Source organism: Sturnus vulgaris, chromosome 9 (assembly GCF_052056855.1).
Source record: "Sturnus vulgaris isolate bStuVul1 chromosome 9, bStuVul1.hap1, whole genome shotgun sequence".
In the NCBI taxonomy this organism is placed as follows: domain Eukaryota; kingdom Metazoa; phylum Chordata; class Aves; order Passeriformes; family Sturnidae; genus Sturnus; species Sturnus vulgaris.
Window position 1 is genome coordinate 1,484,859 of NC_142251.1, and position 20,718 is coordinate 1,505,576.

At 45.1% G+C, this 20,718-nt stretch overlaps 1 protein-coding gene across 2 annotated transcripts in view; it reads right to left on the reverse strand.

Moving 5' to 3' along the window:
- Positions 1 to 20,718, reverse strand: part of PDE4B (phosphodiesterase 4B) — a 172,813-nt gene that overhangs the window by 120,676 nt on the left and 31,419 nt on the right. Inside the window, exon 1 of one of the 2 annotated variants that reach the window (XM_088169611.1) lies at positions 15,881 to 16,507. The exons of the other annotated variant lie outside the window; for it this stretch is intronic. Within the exon in view, the coding sequence (XP_088025737.1) occupies positions 15,881 to 16,119 (239 nt within the window). The 5' untranslated portion in view covers positions 16,120 to 16,507. Of the gene's footprint in view, positions 1 to 15,880; positions 16,508 to 20,718 lie in introns of those variants that run through there. 2 annotated transcript variants of the gene reach the window in all.

Here is a 20,718-nt window from a genome sequence, read left to right on the forward strand (position 1 = left end):
CCTCCCCAAGGGGCTACACCCAAAATGGACAATGGGTCACAAATTTTCACACTTTTATAAATGTATAAAATTTGGTCCATTTGCATATTGGGGGTTGATCTCCCAATTACAGCTTCAGGTAATGAAGTCATTTACCCCAAATTTGCTCCTCCCAATTCACTTTTATTTACATTTCTCAGGGCCTGAGGCACTGAGGGATCTTTGATTCCCTTGGAGAGGAATTGTGTTTAACCAAAATGGGAAAGCAGCAGCTCACACTGTACACGGAATTTAGAGTGATAAAATAAAGAATTACACAAATATATGGAAAATAGAAAAGCTAAAATCCTAAAACATCCCTTGGACAGTGCTGTCCCTTCCCCTGGGCACTCCCACCCCACTGAACATGGAATATTTCATGGAAATGGAAATGGGACAACAACCAGCACCTGGTGCTGGTGAAGGCCCTGAAATTCAGAAACACCAGAAAATTCCTCCTGGCCTGTCCTCAGGAGACTCCAAGTCGAGATTAATTTTGTGCAGGGAATGTAAATCCAAGGATAGGGAGGCTCACATGTGTCACACCAATCAAAACCAGTGCAGCCAAGGATTAGAGCAGTGCAAGGAGGGAAAATACTTCAAAAAAACCCCTCAAACCAGGGCCTTAAAAATCTTGAAAAATATTAAAGATGCACCTCAAAACTCTTAAAAACTAAACAAGATTAGAAATGTGACATTTTTCACCTCGGCTTGAGTGCAAATTCATTCACTCTCTATGAGGCCAGGCCTGGTAAAAACAGGATCAAAAATAGATGTTCCAGCTGATTAAATCCTCAGCTAAACAAATTGTCTACAGGAAAATGCATCAGAGAGATGCAAGAGCAGCAGGACACCGGGATGAAATCGGATTCTTTGGCTCATGTGTCTGAAGTATTCCAAATTCTCTCATTTATCAGGAGAAATCAGCACAATGGGGATACTTCAGGCACGGGAATTCAACACTCACACCTGAAATTTGTGTGTGACAAACCAGATGGGTTTGAATGGAAATTTAAAAAAAAAAAATCAGCATTAAAATCCCATGGGATTAGGATGTGGAAGGATTAAGATAAGAAAACAGGCCTGTTTTTAGATAAAGTAGTTATGTTGATTGGCAACATTTGTTTGCAGGTATTAATACAAAAAAAAAAAAAAAAAAAAGGAAAGAAATCATCTTAGAGTGGTAAAACATAAAAGTATTACCAGGAATAATGGAATGAAATGCAGAATAGAAGTGTGGATTATTAAAAAAACCAACTTCCTAGACCGCTGTATTTACTAAATATGAATAGTCCTGATCATTTGGTGTATTAAAAATCCATTTAAACACAGGGTAGATAATAAAAAAACACAATACACGAATATTATGATGATAAATCCTTCAGTATTGAGCCAGGAATCCCAGACTTTGGGGTGAGGGGAAGAAAAACCAGAACAAGTAACTCTGAATTCTTTCAGAGAGGTTCAATTCTCTATTTGTGTTATATTTGTGTTATCCCTGCATCCCATTGAACAGAAATCCCAAATCTGATGCATCATTTTCAAAAATCTCTTCGTGGTGCTGAAAGGATGACTGAAATAAATCAATCAACAAATGAAGCAGCCTGAAAATGAAAACAGGATCTGGTTCCTATGAGACCTGGGACATTTTTTCCATCCCCAAAATGATCTCCTGGAAAATATATTTGTGACCATTCCAGAGCAGGAATGGCTGCTCCAGGTACCTGTTATTCCTTCTTCTCATCTCAATCTCCCATTTTTTTTAATCGTGGAATCAAGTCAAAAACTCTAAAACCAAATAACACCCTCCCCAAAAAAAAAAAAAAAAAAAAAAAAAAAAAAAAAAAAAAAAAAAAAAAGATATTTTTCAGCTCCATAATTGAACCTTTGTCACAAAAACATGAATTAATCAAGATCACACTTCTTAGGCACTAAGAAGCTTTTTAATCTTGGTTATTCCTTTCAGTTGAGTCATTACTCGAATATTTTCTTGCCTTTCTGAAATGATTAACGGTGGTGACCTTTTCAAAATCGGGCAGGATCTTTCCTGCATGCAAAATTAAACCCACAAAAGCTTAATTTAAAATACAGCCCCAACCCAATCTACCCCCCCCCAAAAAAAAAAAAAATCTATGTCAACAATTAATTGAACATTCAGGAAGTCAAATAAAAAAATAAAAAAAGAAGTGTGGTTGTTGGTGGTTTTGTTTTGAATTCATTTGTCCTCTTTAATATCCTGCTGGAGGCAGGAATTATTGGTGACAAAACCAGTCACAGTTTTCACATCAATTTAATTCAGAGTGTGGAGCTGCACCACAAAATCCTCCCAGCCCAGCTCCCAGATCCACAGGAAAGCTCCATAAAATAAAACCCAACTCCATCTAAATAAACAAATCAATAAAATTATACCCCAAAGCCACCGCTGGAGCAGCAAAAATCCAGGAAAAAGGGATTTAAAAGAGATGTCTGTCCCAAAAAAAAAGGTCACTGAAGGGACAGCCCTGAAATTCTAAGTAATTACTGATTTTTTTGGTTTTTTTTTTTTTTTGTCTCAGGTAAAATGAGCTGAGATTTTTGGAGCAGTTCTCCCTTGGAGCAGGAACATCCACTTAATTCTTACAAGCTCCAGGATTCCCAAATGAGAATATCAGATAATTCCTTACTGGGATCAGTCTGGAATTGGAAATAAAGGGTTGTTTGTCAATGGGAACATCAGGAAATGGGAACATCAGGAAATTCCCTACCCTAAGATCACACTGGAATAGGAAATAAAGAATTATTTGTCTAAGAGGAGTATCAGATAATTCCCTACCCTGGGATCAGACTGGAATAAAAGAAAATAAAAGAAAAATAAAGAGTTATTTATCAATAGGAACACCAGGAAATTTCCTACATTGGGATCACACTGGAATGGGAACTAAAGGTTTCTTTTCAAGCACAACAAACATTTTCTGGAGATTTCTGCATCCCTGTAAATCCCAAATGGCTCAGAAGTGTGCCTGCCAGGGAAGGTGACACATGTCCCAGCCTCTGTCCTCCACCTCCCAGCGATTCTTGATCTGCCTTTGAAATGCAAAATTTCAATTCCTGCAAAGGCAGATCCAGAGATCCAGGATGGAAATGGGGCACTTGGAGATGGGAAAAGCTCCAAGAAGAGATCCAGGATGAAAATGGGGCACTTGGAGCTGGGAAAACTCCAAGATCAGAGATCCAGGATGAAAATGGGGCACCTGGAGATGGGAAAAGCTCCAAGATCAGGAGATCCAGGATGAAAATGGGGCACCTGGAACTGGGAGAAACATCTGGAATCCTGGCTGCTGTTGCCAGGATTGAACATCAATATCCTTGTTTTCATTCTTGTCCCACGTGGAGATTTGCTTTTATCTCTCCTCTCTCTTTTTAACCTTTCTCTGTGGTAATTGTATTTGTTAATCTTGTTAATTAAGGCTGTGAGCTCGGGAACATCCTCCCCTTTGTTTTGTCAGGCCTGACAGAGGAGAGCATCAAAAATGTCTCTGACATTTGGATCAACAAAACCATTCCATGGGAGAAGAACTCCTGAAATTCCCCTTCTCTGCTTGCATCCAAATTTTTCTCCCCAGAAATCCTGGAGTTTTAGGAATATAATTTTATGGATTTAGAATTACAGTTTCTGGGTGGGAAGATTTTAATATTGACTACAACAAAAAAAAAAATCCATGCTGATTAAATTATCCCTCTCTCAGCCAAGAGCTGGTGCCCTTCAAAGGTCCACAGGCTTCAACCCCTGAATTGTTAAATGTTTAGTTAAATGCTGGGTGTTTATTCTCTTTGTTTACAGCCAAAACCGCTGGATTTTCATCCATATGACAGAGTTCCTAAATTAGTGACCCTGAATTATTCATCAGCTATTTAGCCAAATGCTCTCCCCAAGCCCCCAGTCGTTTTAAACTCAACAAAACCACATTAAATATTCTATTTTTTCTCTCTATTTTTTTTTTTTTACCCTTAAGGCATCCCGACTTTTGCCTGGAGTGTTCCAGGGTTAAAAAACACATTTAATAATCTGCTTCAGTTTCTTCTCTTCCTTTTCCCTGAGCCACGAATGGAATTGAAAGGCAAATTTGGAGCTCAGCTTGTGATTTTTGCAGAATTTGCCTGTGGCAATGCCATTCCCAGTTTGTGTCACCGCTCCCCAGTCCCTTCCCAGAGCAGGGAACTGGGATGTGACAGTGGCTGCTGCCACTCAGCCCCAAATCGCTGCTTCCCCAGGCAATCCTTAATGAATCTTAATGAATCTTGATCCTAATGAGCCAGCCCGGGGTGTGGATTGCACACGGAATGGTTGCTCTGAAGCATTGAAATAATTCGGATTTTCTTTCTCTTTGCTTTCATTTAGAGAAATCACAAACAAGCCAAGATCTGGTGAAGGAGAGTAATTTATCCTGAGCACCAAAATTAGATTTTAAACGATAAAATCCCAAATAAAAGCACTAAATAAATACAAAAGCCAACCAAGAGAAACGAAATTCTTGAGATTTGAATCTCCAGCTTGACCTGGAGTTGCCCCCAGTTCACACCAGTTCTGACTGTCCAGTCACTGGTTTTGTCCATTTTAACTCATAAATTCCATGTCTTTGAGATTTGTATTTCCCTCACACTGCCATGCACAAAACTCTAAATGAGTATTTAAATCATCAACCCCAAATATTTCTGAGCTCGTTTCTATCATCATTATTAAGACCATTAATAAAGTAATTCTAATTATTGTGCTTGGTTATTTCCTGACCAGAAATGTTGGAAAATACTTTTAAGATCAAGCCCCACCATTGATGTTCTTCTCCCACCCTCCAGCACTGAAGCAAATCCTGGTTTTCCATTTAATTGTGCTTTTGAGATTTAAATAATTAGCGAAAATCAATTAATTAACAGCCAAATCAATAAAAAGTCTGGTGTGAAATGTGAAATGTGAATGGTGTTTGGGTGTGAATGATGTCCAGTGGCAGAAATGATGGGGATGAGTGATCCAGATTGGGATTGACAGGAATTCTCTGACAATCCCAATTGTCAGTCCAGCCCACGAGAAGAATTCCTCATTTTTCCATCTGTTATTACAGATCCATGAATTTAATTCACAATATTTTTCAAGTTTTGCTTGGTGATTAACATCCATTTCAGTCCTTTTAATGAATTTTAGCTGCTCTGAGCCCAGCTGGATGATTCTGGTGATTCTGAGCTCACCCTGTCAAAGGTTGGTGGTGGGGAAATGTGAATTCCCAACAAATGGGAACAAAACACCACAAAAAATCCTCTCAGGATCAGGAGGGATCTCCAGCCCTCAAAGCCCTGATGGTTTTTTTTTTCCTGAACCTTCCTTGGAGAGCTGGTTCTGGTTGCCAAGGAATCCCAGTGCTGTGGGCTCCCCATGGAATTGTTCAGGGATGGGCTGGATGAGAATCCTGGGACACTGGAGGGTGTCCTGGGATACTGGGAGGGGACACTGGGATACTGGGAGGGGACACTGGGATACTGGAGGGCATCCTGGGATACTGGGAGGGGATACTGGGGGATACTGGGATACTGGGAGGGGATACTGGGAGGGGATACTGGATACCAGGAGGGGATACTGGGAGGATGTCCTGGGATACTGGGAGGGGATACTGGGATACTGGGAGGGGATACTGGAAGGGGATACTGGATACTGGGAGGGGATACTGGGAGGGGATACTGGGATACTGGGAGGGGATACTGGGATACTGGGAGGGGATACTGGGAGGGGATACTGGGATACTGGGAGGGGATACTGGGATACTGGGAGGGGATACTGGGAGGGGATACTGGGATACTGGGAGGGGATACTGGGAGGGGATACTGGGATACTGGGAGGGGATACTGGATACTGGGGGATACTTGGCTACTGGGAGGGGATACTGGGAGGGGATACTGGGATACTGGAGGGTGTCCTGGGATACTGGGAGGGGACACTGGATACTGGGAGGGGATACTGGGAGGGGATACTGGGAGGGGATACTGGGAGGGGATACTGGGATACTGGGAGGGGACACTGGATACTGGGAGGGGATACTGGGAGGGGATACTGGGAGGGGATACTGGGGGATACTGGGAGGGGACACTGGATACTGGGAGGGGATACTGGGATACTGGGAGGGGATACTGGAGGGTGTTCTGGGATACTGGGAGGGGACATTGGGATACTGGAAGGTGTCCTGGGATACTGGGAGGAGACACTGGAGGGTGTCCTGGGATACTGGGAGGGTGTCCTGGGATACTGGGAGGGGATACTGGGATACTGGAGCATGTACTGGTATACTGGGAGGGGACACTGGAGGGTGTCCTGGGATACTGGGAGGGGACACTGGAGGGGTCCCTGCCCATGGAATGACCTTTAAGGTCCCTCCCAACCCAAACCATTGCAGGATTCTGTAATTTACAGAATTCAAACCCACGAAATCCCAACCCAAAGCTTCAAGGCCATTTCCCAAACCTCCCACTGCATTCCAAGCACATCTGAGGATTATTCCCATCCCAGTCACCCCGGGCTGACCAAGTGAGGCATTCACAAGTTGCTACAAGAGTTTTGTTTTTTTTTTTTCCCTGTAAAACCATGAGTGACAAGGCCAAGGCAAACAGGGACCATCCAGAGTGGGATGCAGGCGGTGAAGGCAGAGCTGCTTCCCGGGAAATGATGCAAAAATAACAAGGGCTGACATTTCAGGATTTTGTTCTTTCCTTCTGCAGGCAGCCTGGAAGTGCAGCAGAGCAGATTTCCATCAACCTCTGCTTGAAAAAACCAAAATGTGGAGTCTGGGTGATTGGGGAAGGTGTTCTTGTTGAAGGCAGGGTGGGAGAAGAGAAATTTGTGTTTATAGGGAAGGAAAAGCTGGAAAAAAAGCAGCAGCTGAGTCTGGATCCCAGATTGGAGCAGCCAAGAGCCTGGAGCCCAGGGAAACCCTCCCAGATGAGGCACAGAGTGGGTGAGGTTAGCTTTGCCAGGGGATTTTAGGGACCAAATTGGTTGGGTTGTTTCCTTTTAATGAGCTAAGCAAGTTAATTGTTACTATAAAGTTATTTAGTGCAGAAGCACATTAAAGTCTTAAAGGCAAAAACGAAGCAAAGTCATGGTAAAAAGCAATGGCACAAAAGTGGCAAAAGCAATGGTAAAAGCAATGGCAAAATGCACCAGCTTTTCCTGATGAATGTTCTTTTATAGAAACTTCCCAACAAGCTAAGACACAAACTTGCACTAGTTTTAAATTTATTACAATTTCAGTTTTTTAGCACGTTAGGCTACATATAAACTACATGCATGGCCTGTTTAAACTGAAAAATGAAAGCAATATTCTTAATTATAACTTTATTCTGTTTGAAGTTAGGTTTTTGGAGCTTCCAAGGTAACACCAGTGTCTAGGACTATGTTTTTACCTTTACTAGAACATTTATTACTTTCTTGGCATCTAAGACCTTTTACTTACTAAAAGCACTTATAATTTAATTCTATTTACTTACTTACTTCCTTGCTTGCTTGCTCACTCGTGCTAAAAGTTAAACTTTCACCTCTGCCTTATTTGTGAGTGGTTTAACATCCTTCAATCCATCCAAAGGCTTTCATTCAATCCCTGCACTCTGATTTCTCTCTGAAGGATTCAGAGAAATTCCTGATTTACTGATTCCAGCACTGGGGGCTGCTCATCACCCCAGCTCCCTCTCCACTGCCATTTTTTCCATCCTGTCCCAGCTGCTCCCTCTTGTCCCTCCTTTGCCATTATCCCACAGGATCACCTGGATCTCAGTCCCAACAGAACAGGATTGCTCCTCATGGATTCATCTCCAAATTCAGGGATATTTGTCTGCCAAATATCAGTGACACAGCAATGGAGCTGTCTGAGGTTTTTGTGGGTTTTTTTTTTTTTGTGGTGAGGACATAATTCCTCCTTTGTTCCCAGCTGTCTTTGAGAGGAAAACCAAATCCATAAATGCAGTCCTTGGCTCTGCCTCAGAAATCCATTTGCTGCCGTGGAGCTGGAGGAGGCTCCAGATGAAAACGATCCCAAACAGAACCAGACCCAAAGCCACAATTGAGGAGCACACTGTGACCTCTCCGTGGCTTTGTTCACACACGGATCCGGGGGTTTAATCCCCCACGGAGCTCCTGGCAGCAGCTCAGGCCATGGTGGGGAGGTGACAGCAGAGCCATTTGTCCCCATGTCCCTGCCCTGACCTCCAGCAGCTCCACCCTGAACAGTGAGCAATGAGCCAGCCTGACAATCCCGATTTAACAGGACACGATCCCTAAGGACAGCAGAAAGCTCTGGAAAACAGCCGGGTACTCAGCCCAGCCCCTGCCATCATTCATTTATAGTGAGCCCAGCCCTGTAATTGCCATTTGCTTTCCAAACTTTCCTCCCTCAGTCAGCCACTAAGGAAAAACTCAAAACAGAAAACTCTGTCCAGCACTCCAAGATCCACCAGTAATTCCAGGATAAATTCCCAGGTTTTGGAGATAAGGCAGGATGAGGAATATGAGTTTCTCATGCTGTGAATTTTCCTTTTTTCCCCCAAATTCTAGGATGTATGAACAGCACCAGACCTGCCTTTACTTGCCCTTCTCCCTTTTTTTCTCTTTCCCTTGTCCTGTGCTGCTTTGCCAACCCCTTCCCAAAATTCCACATTTCACATTTGATGCTTTTCCACTCTTTCTCCACCTCCCTCAAAAAAAAACCACAGGATAAAAGAATCCCTAGAGAAGCGAGAGGGCTGTTTATCCAAGCAGGATAAAATCAGAGGATTTTATACCTGAATAAATAAATACCTGATACCCTGAGCAGGATCACCAAGTCCAACCCAGACACCCCAAAATTCCAGCCAGTGCTGTCCACGTTCCCAAGGTTTGCTGCATTATCAACTGCAATCCATAAAGCATCGTTTGATGTTTTAAGGGACAGAAATCTGAAAATACCTTTGAGCTTACAAGGTCTGGATGCCTTTGGATGTTGCTGAGTTCCCTTAAACCTCATTTTTGTGGAATGGGCTCTGAAATACACCAGGTTCAACTTCTGCAGTTAGCTCAGGAATAATGAATCCAATAACATGGAAAAGCTCATTTTCTGTTATTGTTAGAGAAGGCAACTTTCACCAAATGAAGTTGTCCATCACATTCTGAAGTTTTTACCTGCAGGGTTCATTAAAGCTTTTGGAAACGGAGCTGCAGCACAAAACATTTTTAAAATATACAGAAAATCCTAGGGGGAAAAAAAAACCAAAAAAACCCAAAAAAACAGGAGGAAAGGAGGCTCAGGAGGGATCTGCTGGCTCTGCACAATTCCCTGACAGGAGGGGATTTGGGATCTGGGAACAGGGAATTGGGACAGGAGGAGAGGGAATGGCCTCAAGTTGATGTTTCCAGGAAATGTTTTTCATGGAAAAGCCTGTGATCCATTGGAAAAGGTGTGGAGACAGCCTGGAGCAATCTGGGAAGGTGGAAGGTGTCCCTGCCCACAGCAGGGGGTGGGATGGGATGGTTTTTAAGGTCCCTCTCATCCCAAACCGTCCTGGTTTTATGATTCCACCATCCCCTGATCCCTGTGGAACCCCTGAGGTGACGCTGGACAATCCCAAGAGAAACACTGGGATTATTCAGAACAAAAAAAGCTAAAAAATGACCAAAAAAACCCCAAACAAACAAAAAAAAACCCCAAAAAGGATCCAGGAATGTTGAGATCTGCAGTGATGATGATGATAAACCAGGAATGTGTCTGCCACAATCTGTCCTGGCAACCACGAGGAGCCAAGTGCACATCCCAAAAGCACAGCTCGAATGTGGGAAGTGTGTGCATCCCAAAAACTCACAGCCCAAACGTGGGGAAGCTCCACACATCAACACTTCCAACAAAACCAAATTCAGCAGGAAAACCTCCTGGACAAAACCCTTTTGCCACAGAAAATTTCACTTCAGTTGAGCCCAGCGTGAGGGTTGGAGGCCAGAGATTCTCCAGGCACCAGGGATCCTCTGGGAATGTTTATTCCTCAGAGATTTGGACACTGCAAACATTTTAAAAAAACTTATTTCAAGGGAATAAAACTTATTTCAAGGCATTAAAAGCTATTTGAAGGTAATAAAACTCTAGAAGTAATTTCTCAAAGAAGGAATCTGCTCCCTTCCTCTCTCCCCTTCCCCAGGGAATGGCTGAATCCAACAAACTCCAATTATTAATCCAAGGATCTGGTGGATTTCTCTGGAATTTTGAACAGCTGGGCACTATTTTAACACCATCTTTTCCCCCATATGCGGCTGGGGGGGATGAAGGGAAGTTTTCCATGGATTCAGGCAGGGCTGGGAGCCAGTTTTCCCGGAGGGAGCAGATGCAGGGATGGCACAGCTGGCTCCGTGCTTGCTGTGTGGGTTTGTTTCTGTCTCCTCTCACCTCCGTGTCCTTCACAATCCCTCCCCCGAGTGCTGAGGAATTCTCAGACATGGAGACAGATGGGACAACACACTCAGCTGAGATAAAGTGAGGAACATTCTGCTTTTTTTCTCCCCCCTCCCCTCCCCATCCTTTTCCCTACTCCCTTCGGTTTGTTTCTCCTGGAACTTTCTGTGAAGAATTGAGCAACACAACGCGTCCAATCCCAGCCCCAGCCTGGAAGAGGAACTGCAGGAAGCAGGAGAATCATCCTGCTTTTATCCAAACTGGGAAAAGCAGCTCGAAAATCACATCAACAGAGGGTGAGAAACACAAGCAGAGCAGCTCATCCGAGCACAGCCAAGGGTGTTTCCAACACTGGGAAATGGGAATGCATCCTGCTAAATACGGAGTGGAAACGGCTCCAACAGCACATCCTGAAAAATCCCGGAATCACCGAGCTTGGAAAAGACCTCTGAGATCACCCAGCACGAGTGACAGACACTGCGGTTTGTCTCACACAGGAATCAGCTCCTCCAGGCCAAATCCTGGGAGGGGGAGCCCAGGAGAGCTCGGATTTGGGATCCTGGAATGCCAGCGCTGGGCAGGGCCACCTCAGCAGAGTGGGACACGCAGGGGTGGCACTGGGAGAAACCAGGAGCAGCTGGGCTCCACCAAACACAGAGAAATCCATGGATCTGATCAATTCCATCAGTACCAAACCACAGAGAAATTCATGGATGTGATCAATTCCAGCAGCAAACACAGAGAAATCCATGGATCTGATCAATTCCATCAGTACCAAACCACAGAGAAATTCATGGGTCTGATCAATGCCATCAACACCAAACACAGAGAAATTCATGGATTTTATCAATTCCAGCATCACCAAACACAGAGAAATTCATGGATTTTATCAATTCCAGCATCACCAAACACTGAGAAATTCATGGATTTTATCAATTCCATCAGTACCAAACCACAGAGAAATTCATAGATCTGATCAATTCCAGCATCAAACAACAGAGAAATTCATGGATGTGATCAATTCCAGCACCAAACACTGAGACATTCATGGATCTTATAAATTCCATCAATACCAAACACTGAGAAATTCATGGATGTGATCAATGCTATCAGCACCAAACACAGAGAAATTCATGGATCTGATCAATGCCATCAACACCAAACACTGAGAAATTCATGGATCTGATCAATTCCAGCAGCAAACACAGAGAAATTCATGGATTTTATCAATTCCAGCATCACCAAACACAGAGAAATCCATGGATGTGATCGATTCCAGCAGTACCAAACCCCTGGAGAAATTCATGGATCTCATCAATTCCAGCAGCACCAAACCAGCAGAGACATTTATGGATTTTATAAATTCTATCAGCATCAAAAACCTCTGGAGAAATTCATGGAACTCATCAATTCCAGGGAGCCACCAGGAGCAGCTGAGCTCCTCCAGCAGCACCAAACCATAGAGAAATTAATGGATTTTATCAATTCCAGCAGCACCAACCACAGAGAAATTCATGGATTTTATCAATTCCATCACCACCAAACCTCCAGAAAAATTCATGGATTTTATCAATTCCTGTTCTCCTCAGCAATTCCAAGTAAACACTCTCCAGAATTCCATCTTTCTCAAGCACCATTCCATTGAATTCTTCCCTCTTTTTTTTTTTTTTTTTGGCTCCATGATCATAAAACAAATCCCAGCACAATAATTTCATCATTTCCATTCGCCTCCATGAAATTTTGCAGCTTCCAGGAATTCAAGAGCTCTGTTATTACTCACCAGGCTTGGAAAAAATCTCAAGTGGATTGTGCCATCTTATTTAATTCCCTGAATTCCACCCTGAGAGCTTGTTGTGCCATGAAAACAGAGCATGTTTTCAAAAAAAAAAAAAAAAAAAAGATGGATACAAAATAAAATTATTTCTATTTGATATTATATTTTGAAAAGCAAATTGCTGGCTGTGTTTTAGCTTCACTGAGGGATAACCAAGAGAAAAAGCAGAGCAAAATTTCCTAAGATTTAATTCCTGCTCTGTCCTGTATTTTCTTCATCCATGAGGTAACAGGTAATTATTAAATTAATAAAGCTAAATGTGAATTAATCCGGAAAAAATCCACAAAAATCTTGATTAAGAGTAGACAATCAACACCCACATTGTAGAAATCTCTTCTTTAAAAGCTCGGCAGAGCCAGAATAAATAAAAATGGAATAAATTATTTAGATTGGAGAAATATTCACAGAATTCCAGATGGTTTGGATTCAAAGGGATTTTAAATCTCATCCCATTCCCAAGGGCAGGGACCCCTCCCACTCTCCCAGGTTGCTCCAAGCCTGTCCAACCTGGCCTCGAGGAGCTGTTTATAATTTTGAGGCTAAATCCAGCAAAACAAAGGAATCTGTGGCATAAATGGAAAAAAACCTGAATTTTGGGATCTTCCAAGGCATTTCTGGGAAGCACCTTGCTATGGGGGTAAAATGGAAGATTTAAAAGTTCTTGCTTGGTAAAAAATAAGATGAGAGAGGTGTAAAAATCGAAGCTATTTTAAAATTATTCTTTTGGAATCCTCAAGGGTATGGATGGGGTGAGGGAGAGCAGATTGTGGGATGTGGAATGGGAATGTGCTGGGATGGAAAAATTGTTGAGGATCATCTCCAGGAGATGCTGCTCCCTCTCCATCAGTGCAAAGAAAACTCATCATCATCAATCATCCAAAATTCCCATGGCTTCTGCCTTTTTTCCCCCAAAAAAAAAAAAAAAAATCCCTCCAAAATGCACCAAGGGAAGAAGGAGAACATGGAATTCTGGAATCTCCAAGGAAAAAAACTGCCAGGTGGAAAGTCAGGAATGAACCTGGTGGATTCTGCTGGAGGAAAATCCCAAAGTTCCAGAGGTTTTGTGCTGTTTTTTGATGGGAATAATGGGGTGTTTGGAGATGGGATCCAGGCTTTGGAGCAGGAAGGGATGAGACTGACACAGGTCTGGGGGTCCCTGTGGGGGACCCTAAGGAAAAGAACCCTTTGGATCATGGAATCACCTGAATCATGGCCTTATTCTTTAAAAAAAACACCCCTCAACATTTGCTTTGCTTTTTTTTTTTGTGTGTTTTTGGTGTTTTGGGGGTTTTTTTGGGTTTTCTTGGTTTTTTTCTTTTTTTTTTTTTTCTGGGCAAGTTCTGTCTGCATATGGGAGCAGCCTGTGATGACACAGATTCCATCAGCAGGAGAAAGAAATTGCCATGGATTGTCAGAAAAGCAGGAAAACACCTGGAAAAGTCCATGATTTCAAAGAGAAAGAGGAATGAGGGCAAGCAAAAAACTGGAAATAAGAAAAAAGAGCAGAAGATTCCTCAAACAATGGCATCAACGTGGTGAAAATGCTGATTTACCACCCCCAGAGTGAGGAAGTTCCTCCAGATCCCATAAAATCCAGCCTGGATTCATTCCCTGCCCATTTATTCCCCAGGTAATTCTCTCCTTTCTAAGGGCACCTGGTATTTGGATGGGTACAGGTGAGGCTGCTCCATGCCCTGCACCCCAATCCCAAAATCCCAAAATCCCAAAATCCCAAAATCCCAAAATCCCAAAATTCCAGGGATTCATGCAGGGGCTCACAGGGAACACCCTGCACACACAGCACAGGGAAATATTTCGTTTAAATATTGAAATTTAATTGAAGCTGGGGTTGGTGTGGTTTGTGTTGAGGGTGTGCTCACACTCAAACATTCCCCAGAACCTTTTAAGGTTAAGATTTTCTTAATTTCTACATTTCTTTCTTTCTTATCCAAGCTTAAACCAATTCCAAATCACCTGATATTAAAAACTTCTAAAAACTGAGTTGAAATTTCCCTTTTTTTTTTTTCCCCAGTCAGATGGATCCCACCTCCTTTACAAGTTGATCCAAGTTCCATCTCCAAATGAAATATTGGAATTTTTTTTTTTTTTTTTTCCCACCAAACAACACAGATGCTGAGTGTGGTCCCATGCTGCTCCCATAATTCCCAGCTGGACCATGTTTCCCTCAATTCTCTGGATAGGCTGCTGGGATCAGATGAGTTCCCTGGCAGATGTTGCAGGGAATTAATGTGAATAACCCCAAACACCAGTGATTCCAAGCAATTAAAATCCCCAAGAACACTCTGGAACTGCTACAGCTCATAACCAGCTTAAGGTTGTTATTACTGGTTAGATTAGAATTAAAAACAACAACAACAAACCAAAAAAAAAAACAAAAAAACCAAAAAAACCAAAACAACAACAAAAAAAAGGAGGAAATCTGCAGGATTCCAGAATTTTAAAGGAATGGGAAAGTAAAGGATAGATGGCTGTGTGAGGAGGGATTTTAAAATTCACATTACTCAAAGTTTTCTGGTTCAATTCCCACATTCAACTGGTGCATATTTTGGGATTTGAAAGATGGATCTTACAAGGCACATCCAGAGGAAATTTAGGGAATGAACAAGTGAGATCCTCCTGGATTTTCCTGGATTTTCTCTTTTGCTGGCTGTTTATGGTTTAAGCAGGGTAAGTGACCCTCAGAGGCTCCAATGGCACCCAAAGCAAATGTTTGGGATTTGTGGGGAGGGAAAAGAAGCCTCTCAGCCAGGATTCCCTTGGGGGAAAAAAAAGCAGAAAAGAGGGAGATTTGCAGCCAGTAAAAACTGTCTCAAAGCCTTTTCCAAGATCTAACACCGAGAGTGCCCTGCTTGAATCACCCTGAGCTGAGAGAGTGAAAAAAAAAAGTGTCCTGAAGGCTCTGAGATGAATTCATGGGCTCAGAAATGAGTCCTGGAATGAATTCCTGGGTCCTGATATGAATTCCTGGGTTCTGAGATGAATTCATGAGCTCTGAAATGAATTCATGGGTCCTGAAATGAATTGATGGGTTCTGAAATGAATTAATGGACTGTGAAATGAATTCCTGGGTCCTGAAATGAATTCACAGGTCCTGAAACGAATTCATGGGTCCTGAAACGAATTCACGGGTCCTGAAACGAATTGATGGACTCTGATATGAATTCCTGGGTTCTGAAACAAATTCATGGGCTCTGAGATGAATTCCTGGGTTCTGAAATGAATTCATGGGCTCTGAGATGAATTTCTGGGCTCTGTCACGAATTCCTGAGTTCTGAAATGAATGCACGGCTTCTGAAATGAACCAACGGGCTACCAAATAAATTCACAGCTCCTGCAGTGAATCCCCGGGCTCTCCCACACGAGTTGCCGGCTGCTGCCTTTGTTCCCGGCAATAAAGGGCCGCGTTTCTCCCGGAGAGCCTGAACCCGGCCCTGCATCCTAAACCCCCTGCCCGCCTTTTCTGCTCCATTCACCGCCGGCACCAGCCAGGAGCGAGCCACGCTCCTTCCCCCCAGCTCCAAGCACAGCTCCACTGCTTTTAAAGGCACTTTAAACGCGGTTTAAAGCCGGCTGAGCTTACCATGTGTGTGCCACCGTGAAGCGACGGCGCTGCCGGATGCTTTTATTCACCAGCAACTTTCTGAAGAAGCAGGGAGAGTTCCTGGGCGAGCTGCGAGGAGAAATCTTTGGAGACGTGGGTCTGTTCCCGGACAGCCTGGGCAGCTCCAGCTCCAGGTGCATCTGCTCCTTGAAAGTCCTGATGTAAACCTCGGCCTCGGGAGTGCTGCCGACTTCCCGGGAGCCTTCCCTGGCCGTCATCGCTGCGGCGCTGGGCGAGCTGCGAGCGCTCAGTGCTGGCCACGGGCGAGCTGTGAGCGCTCAGTGCTGGCCACGGGCGAGCTGTGAGCGCTCAGTGCTGGCCACGGGCGAGCTGCGAGCGCTCAGTGCTGGCCACGGGCGAGCATCCTCCGAGCTGTGAGCGCTCAGTGCTGGCCATGGGCGAGCTGCGAGCGCTCAGTGCTGGCCACGGGCGAGCTGTGAGCTCTCAGTGCTGGCCACGGGCGAGCTGCGAGCGCTCAGTGCTGGCCACGGGCGAGCATCCTCCGAGCTGTGAGCGCTCAGTGCTGGCCACGGGCGAGCTGCGAGCGCTCAGTGCTGGCCACGGGCGAGCATCCTCCGAGCTGTGAGCGCTCAGTGCTGGCCACGGGCGAGCTGTGAGCACTCAGTGCTGGCCACGGGAGAGCATCCTCCGAGCTGTGAGCGCTCAGTGCTGGCCACGGGCGAGCTGTGAGCTCTCAGTGCTGGCCATGGGCGAGCATCCTCCGAGCTGAGAGCACTCAGTGCTGGCCACGGGCGAGCATTTCCCGAACTGCGAGTGCTCAGTGCTGGCCATGGGCGAGCATCCTCCGAGCTGTGAGCGCTCAGTGCTGGCCACGGGCGAGCTGTGAGCTCTCAGTGCCGGCCACGGGCGAGCTGTGAGCTCTCAGTGCTGGCCACGGGCGAGCTGTGAGCGCTCAGTGCTGGCCACGGGCGAGCATCCTCCGAGCTGCGAGCGCGGAGCTGCCGCCCCCGCTCATTCACGGCGCAAATCCCGCCTGGAGCATCATCCAGGGCTGGATCATCCAGGGCTGGATCATCCAGGGCTGGATCATCCACGGGAGGAGGATCCGGCAGCGCTGCCACAAAGCCCCGGCTCTGCTTTTCGCTGCGAAGATGCTCCCGGTGTTGTTGTGAGCGCTGATGAAAAATTCCTCACGCTCCGCTCCAGCACGCCGGGATAACGCGCCGGGTTTTGAGGAAGGAGCTCCGGGAATCGCTCAGCCCCGCTCGGCTCGGGGCTTTCATTCACAATTAGTTTTACCCGCACCCAGGAGGCTCCACCCGCACGGCGCTCATTGGCTCGGGGTTATTTGGACACCCGCACCCTGCGGCATCCCCAGGAAATTGTAAGGACCTGTCCGACATCCCGGTATTGCTCTCGGGTGCTCCCCGGCTCTGGGAAGGATGGGAGAGCATTAAAAAGGATAAAAGGGAACAGAAATAAAGGCACGGAATTCTGTTCTGCAGGAACAAAGCGTGCAGGAATTCCTGCTCCATGGAAAAGCTCCACTGTCCTGGGATGCAGAGCCAAAGGGTCAAACCTCGGCTAAATCAAAGGATGGGGGAGCTGGCAGCTCCCTGTCAAGTTAATTCCAATAATTTTTAGAGTCTATGTATTTAAAATGGAAAAAAAACAACAGGAATTTTATATCTGGATATAAACATCAAGTTCTAGTTTTCCAAGTATAAAAAGCAACGTTCAGGTAAGGAAGTTAAAGACAAGGAGCTGAGTGTAGGAGCACAATAAATCCCTCAGGGATTTTTTTTTTAACTGGTCAAAATTAGGTGACCAAAAATGCAAATACAAGAAATGTTTTTAAAGGAGGAGGAGACAGGGAGAGATTGTGAGGAAAGTGCTCTGATTGCACAGTGCAGGCATCGATTCCACAGCAAATCCCGGTCCATCATCCCTGTCCATCCCAGTGTGTTTTCCATCATCCCAGTCCATCCCAGTGGATTTTTCCCCATTCCTGTCCATCCCAGTGGGTTTTCCATCAAATATCCCAAAACATTTTGACAGGAACACCAGCGTGCCTTCCTCAGTTTCCAGCAAAGCCTTATTTATCACAGAGACCTTCCCTTCAGAGGAGTTCCACAAAAAAAAAAACCCAAATAAACCAAATAAACCAAAATATCTGCCCCAGCCTCGCTTAAGGGCAGTAGAACTCCAGTGGGATTTAATCCTGAGAGGTTCAGGCAGCAGCAGAACGGGAATATTGGATAATTTAGGAATTTTGACATGGTGGGCTGGGATCTGTTACTGCACTGACAGGCAGGGAGAGACAAAGGGGAGCCTGGGACCTGAAGGGGGAATCAAATCCACACAAATGCTTTGGAGCTGGAATTCCTAACAGAAATAAAATTTGGAATTCCAAACAGAAATATAAAATGGAATTCCAAACAGAAATAAGAATGAACTTTCTAACTCTAATGGGATATTGGAGGGGGTTTGTGAGGATACATCTGGTATTAGAGACATTTCCATGCCTTTTCCTAGGGCAGGGAGAACAGAGGGAAATCATTTTAAAAGCAATAAAAGTGTGCTAAAAGATAAAAGATGTGGCCATTAAGGAAGTGCCTCCCCATCATTTGGCCATCCATTAATTAGTAATGAATTGGCAGCCTCAGAGCCTGGAGCAGGTGAGATGGGCAGGAAAATTCCAGAGATTGGAGCTGATGAGGAGGGAGAGGAGCCAGGGGGAGGAAGAAAAGCTCCATTCCCTTGGGAAAAGCAGGAAGAGAAGGAACACAAAGTGCACCCATCAGGGGAATGCAGGAGCTTCTCCAGGCTGAGGCTGCTTGGAGCATTTTGAAGGTTCATCCTGAGCACAGGAGATTTTTTTTCCAACACCTTCCAGCTCCTGGTGACAATAGATCCACGTTTCCCTGACACAATTCCCTGGGAAAGGTCCCAGCACAGCTCTCCTGGAGCTCCAGCTCCCACCCCTGACGCTGCCAACTTCTGCTGTTCCAAACACACACACACAGGAGCCTGCAGCCAACATCTCCCAATTCTCCCTGGATTCATGGCTTGGAATTCTGGCCAGACACGCTGCTCCACTCCAGGAGGAGCCCAGAGGAGGTGAGAGGCAGACACTGGAGCTGACTGGCAGGAAAGCTGGGAGCTGAAAATCCTGGCAGGAATTCCCTGTGTTTGAGCAGCCAGGGCATCAGAGCTTCAGGGAATCATGGAATGGTTTGGGTGGAAAGGCCAAAAAAGCCCAACCAGTGCCACCCCTGCCATGGCAGGGACATTTCCACTGTCCCAGGGTGCTCCAGCCCAGCCTTGGGCACTGCCAGGGATCCAGGGGATCTGGGAATTCCAGCCCAGCCAGGAATTCCTCCCCAATATCCCATCTAAATCCATCTTCTTTCAGCTCACAGCCATTCCCTGTGTGCTGTCCCTCCCTGCCTTGTCCCCAGTCCCTCCCCAGCTCTCCTGGAGCCCCTTCAGGCCCTGCCAGGGGCTCTGAGCTCTCCCTGGATCCTTCTCCTCTCCAGGTGAGCACCCCCAGCTCTCCCAGCCTGGCTCCAGAGGGGCTCCAGCCCTGCAGCAGCTCCGTGGATTCCTCTGGAGTCTCTCCAGCAGCTCCAGCTCCTCCTGCTGCTGTTCCCCAGGGCTGGGGCAGCTCTGCAGGTGTGGCCTCACCTGAGAGGGGCAGGACCCAGCCCAGTCTCACCCATCATCACTCCCAATCCTCCCAGGATTTTTTTTTCCATCTTTCATCCCAAGCCTGGGCTGACCCCGGGAGCACAGGGCCGGGTTTACAAATGAAAATAATTCCCAAACAAATCCCTGAACACCCAAGGAACAGCCCAGACTGCACAGACCTGGCCATCAGCACCGATTATTGTCTGCAGCCCAAGAGAACAATTCCATCAGAAAAGGGATCAGAAAGATGAAGGAATTGTTGAGGAGGCAGAAAAGACGATTGAAGGAAAGTGCCTGGCAGGAAAATGAGACCACTTGGAAGAAAAAGGACAACGAAGGAAACTTCCAGAAGTTTAAGTGCACTTGGGTGAGATTCCATCCCCACTTCCCAACTCGCTGAAGAGTCTGGAAGTTTTAATCTATTTAATTAAAATAACTGATAGGGTGGGAAACAACATTTCCAAGCCTGCAACTCCTCATCAGAAGCTGATCTGGAGTGTGCTGAGAGCAATTGCTAAGCAACAAAACCACATTTTTTGCCTTTTAACAGCATCATGATTTACCTGTTCCCGAGTCCTGATAGCCAGGATGGAGTAAAACACCAGGGAAAAGGGAATTGTGAAGTGTCCTACACGCTCCAGTAGCAAAGGAAAAGCTTTTAGTTGACTTTTCACAGCACTTTTCAGCCAGGGGCTGAGTGAACTGGAAAATTCTTCCTCACATCTAAAGCATATTTAGGTAACAACTGTCAGGAATTCCCCTCTTAACTCCAGTTCCACTGTTCCATCCATCCCAAGGGCATCCCAAAAATATTTCAGCAACCCCACAGTAAATTAATTAGAGAATTGGGTTTTTTTTCAAGGGATTGTGCTTTGCTGGTGCTGCTTGGGCTTCTTTTTCCAAGCAAGGAAACCCAGGGGAAAAAAATATTTTTAATCAAGTACAAAGTCTCCTTTCCAGAAATCCTGGCTGATAGAATTCCCTCTTTAACAGGAAAAATAAAATTTTGATTAAACTTCCAAACAATCTGAAATTTAAGAATTTTCCTTATAAAATAAAAATCACGGATCCCCTCTGTGTGTTTTAATTGCTGTTCAGTAATTTGTTAATTAATCCATGGAATATCCATGTGCTCCTTTGCTGGTTCTGGAATTATTTTAAGGTCC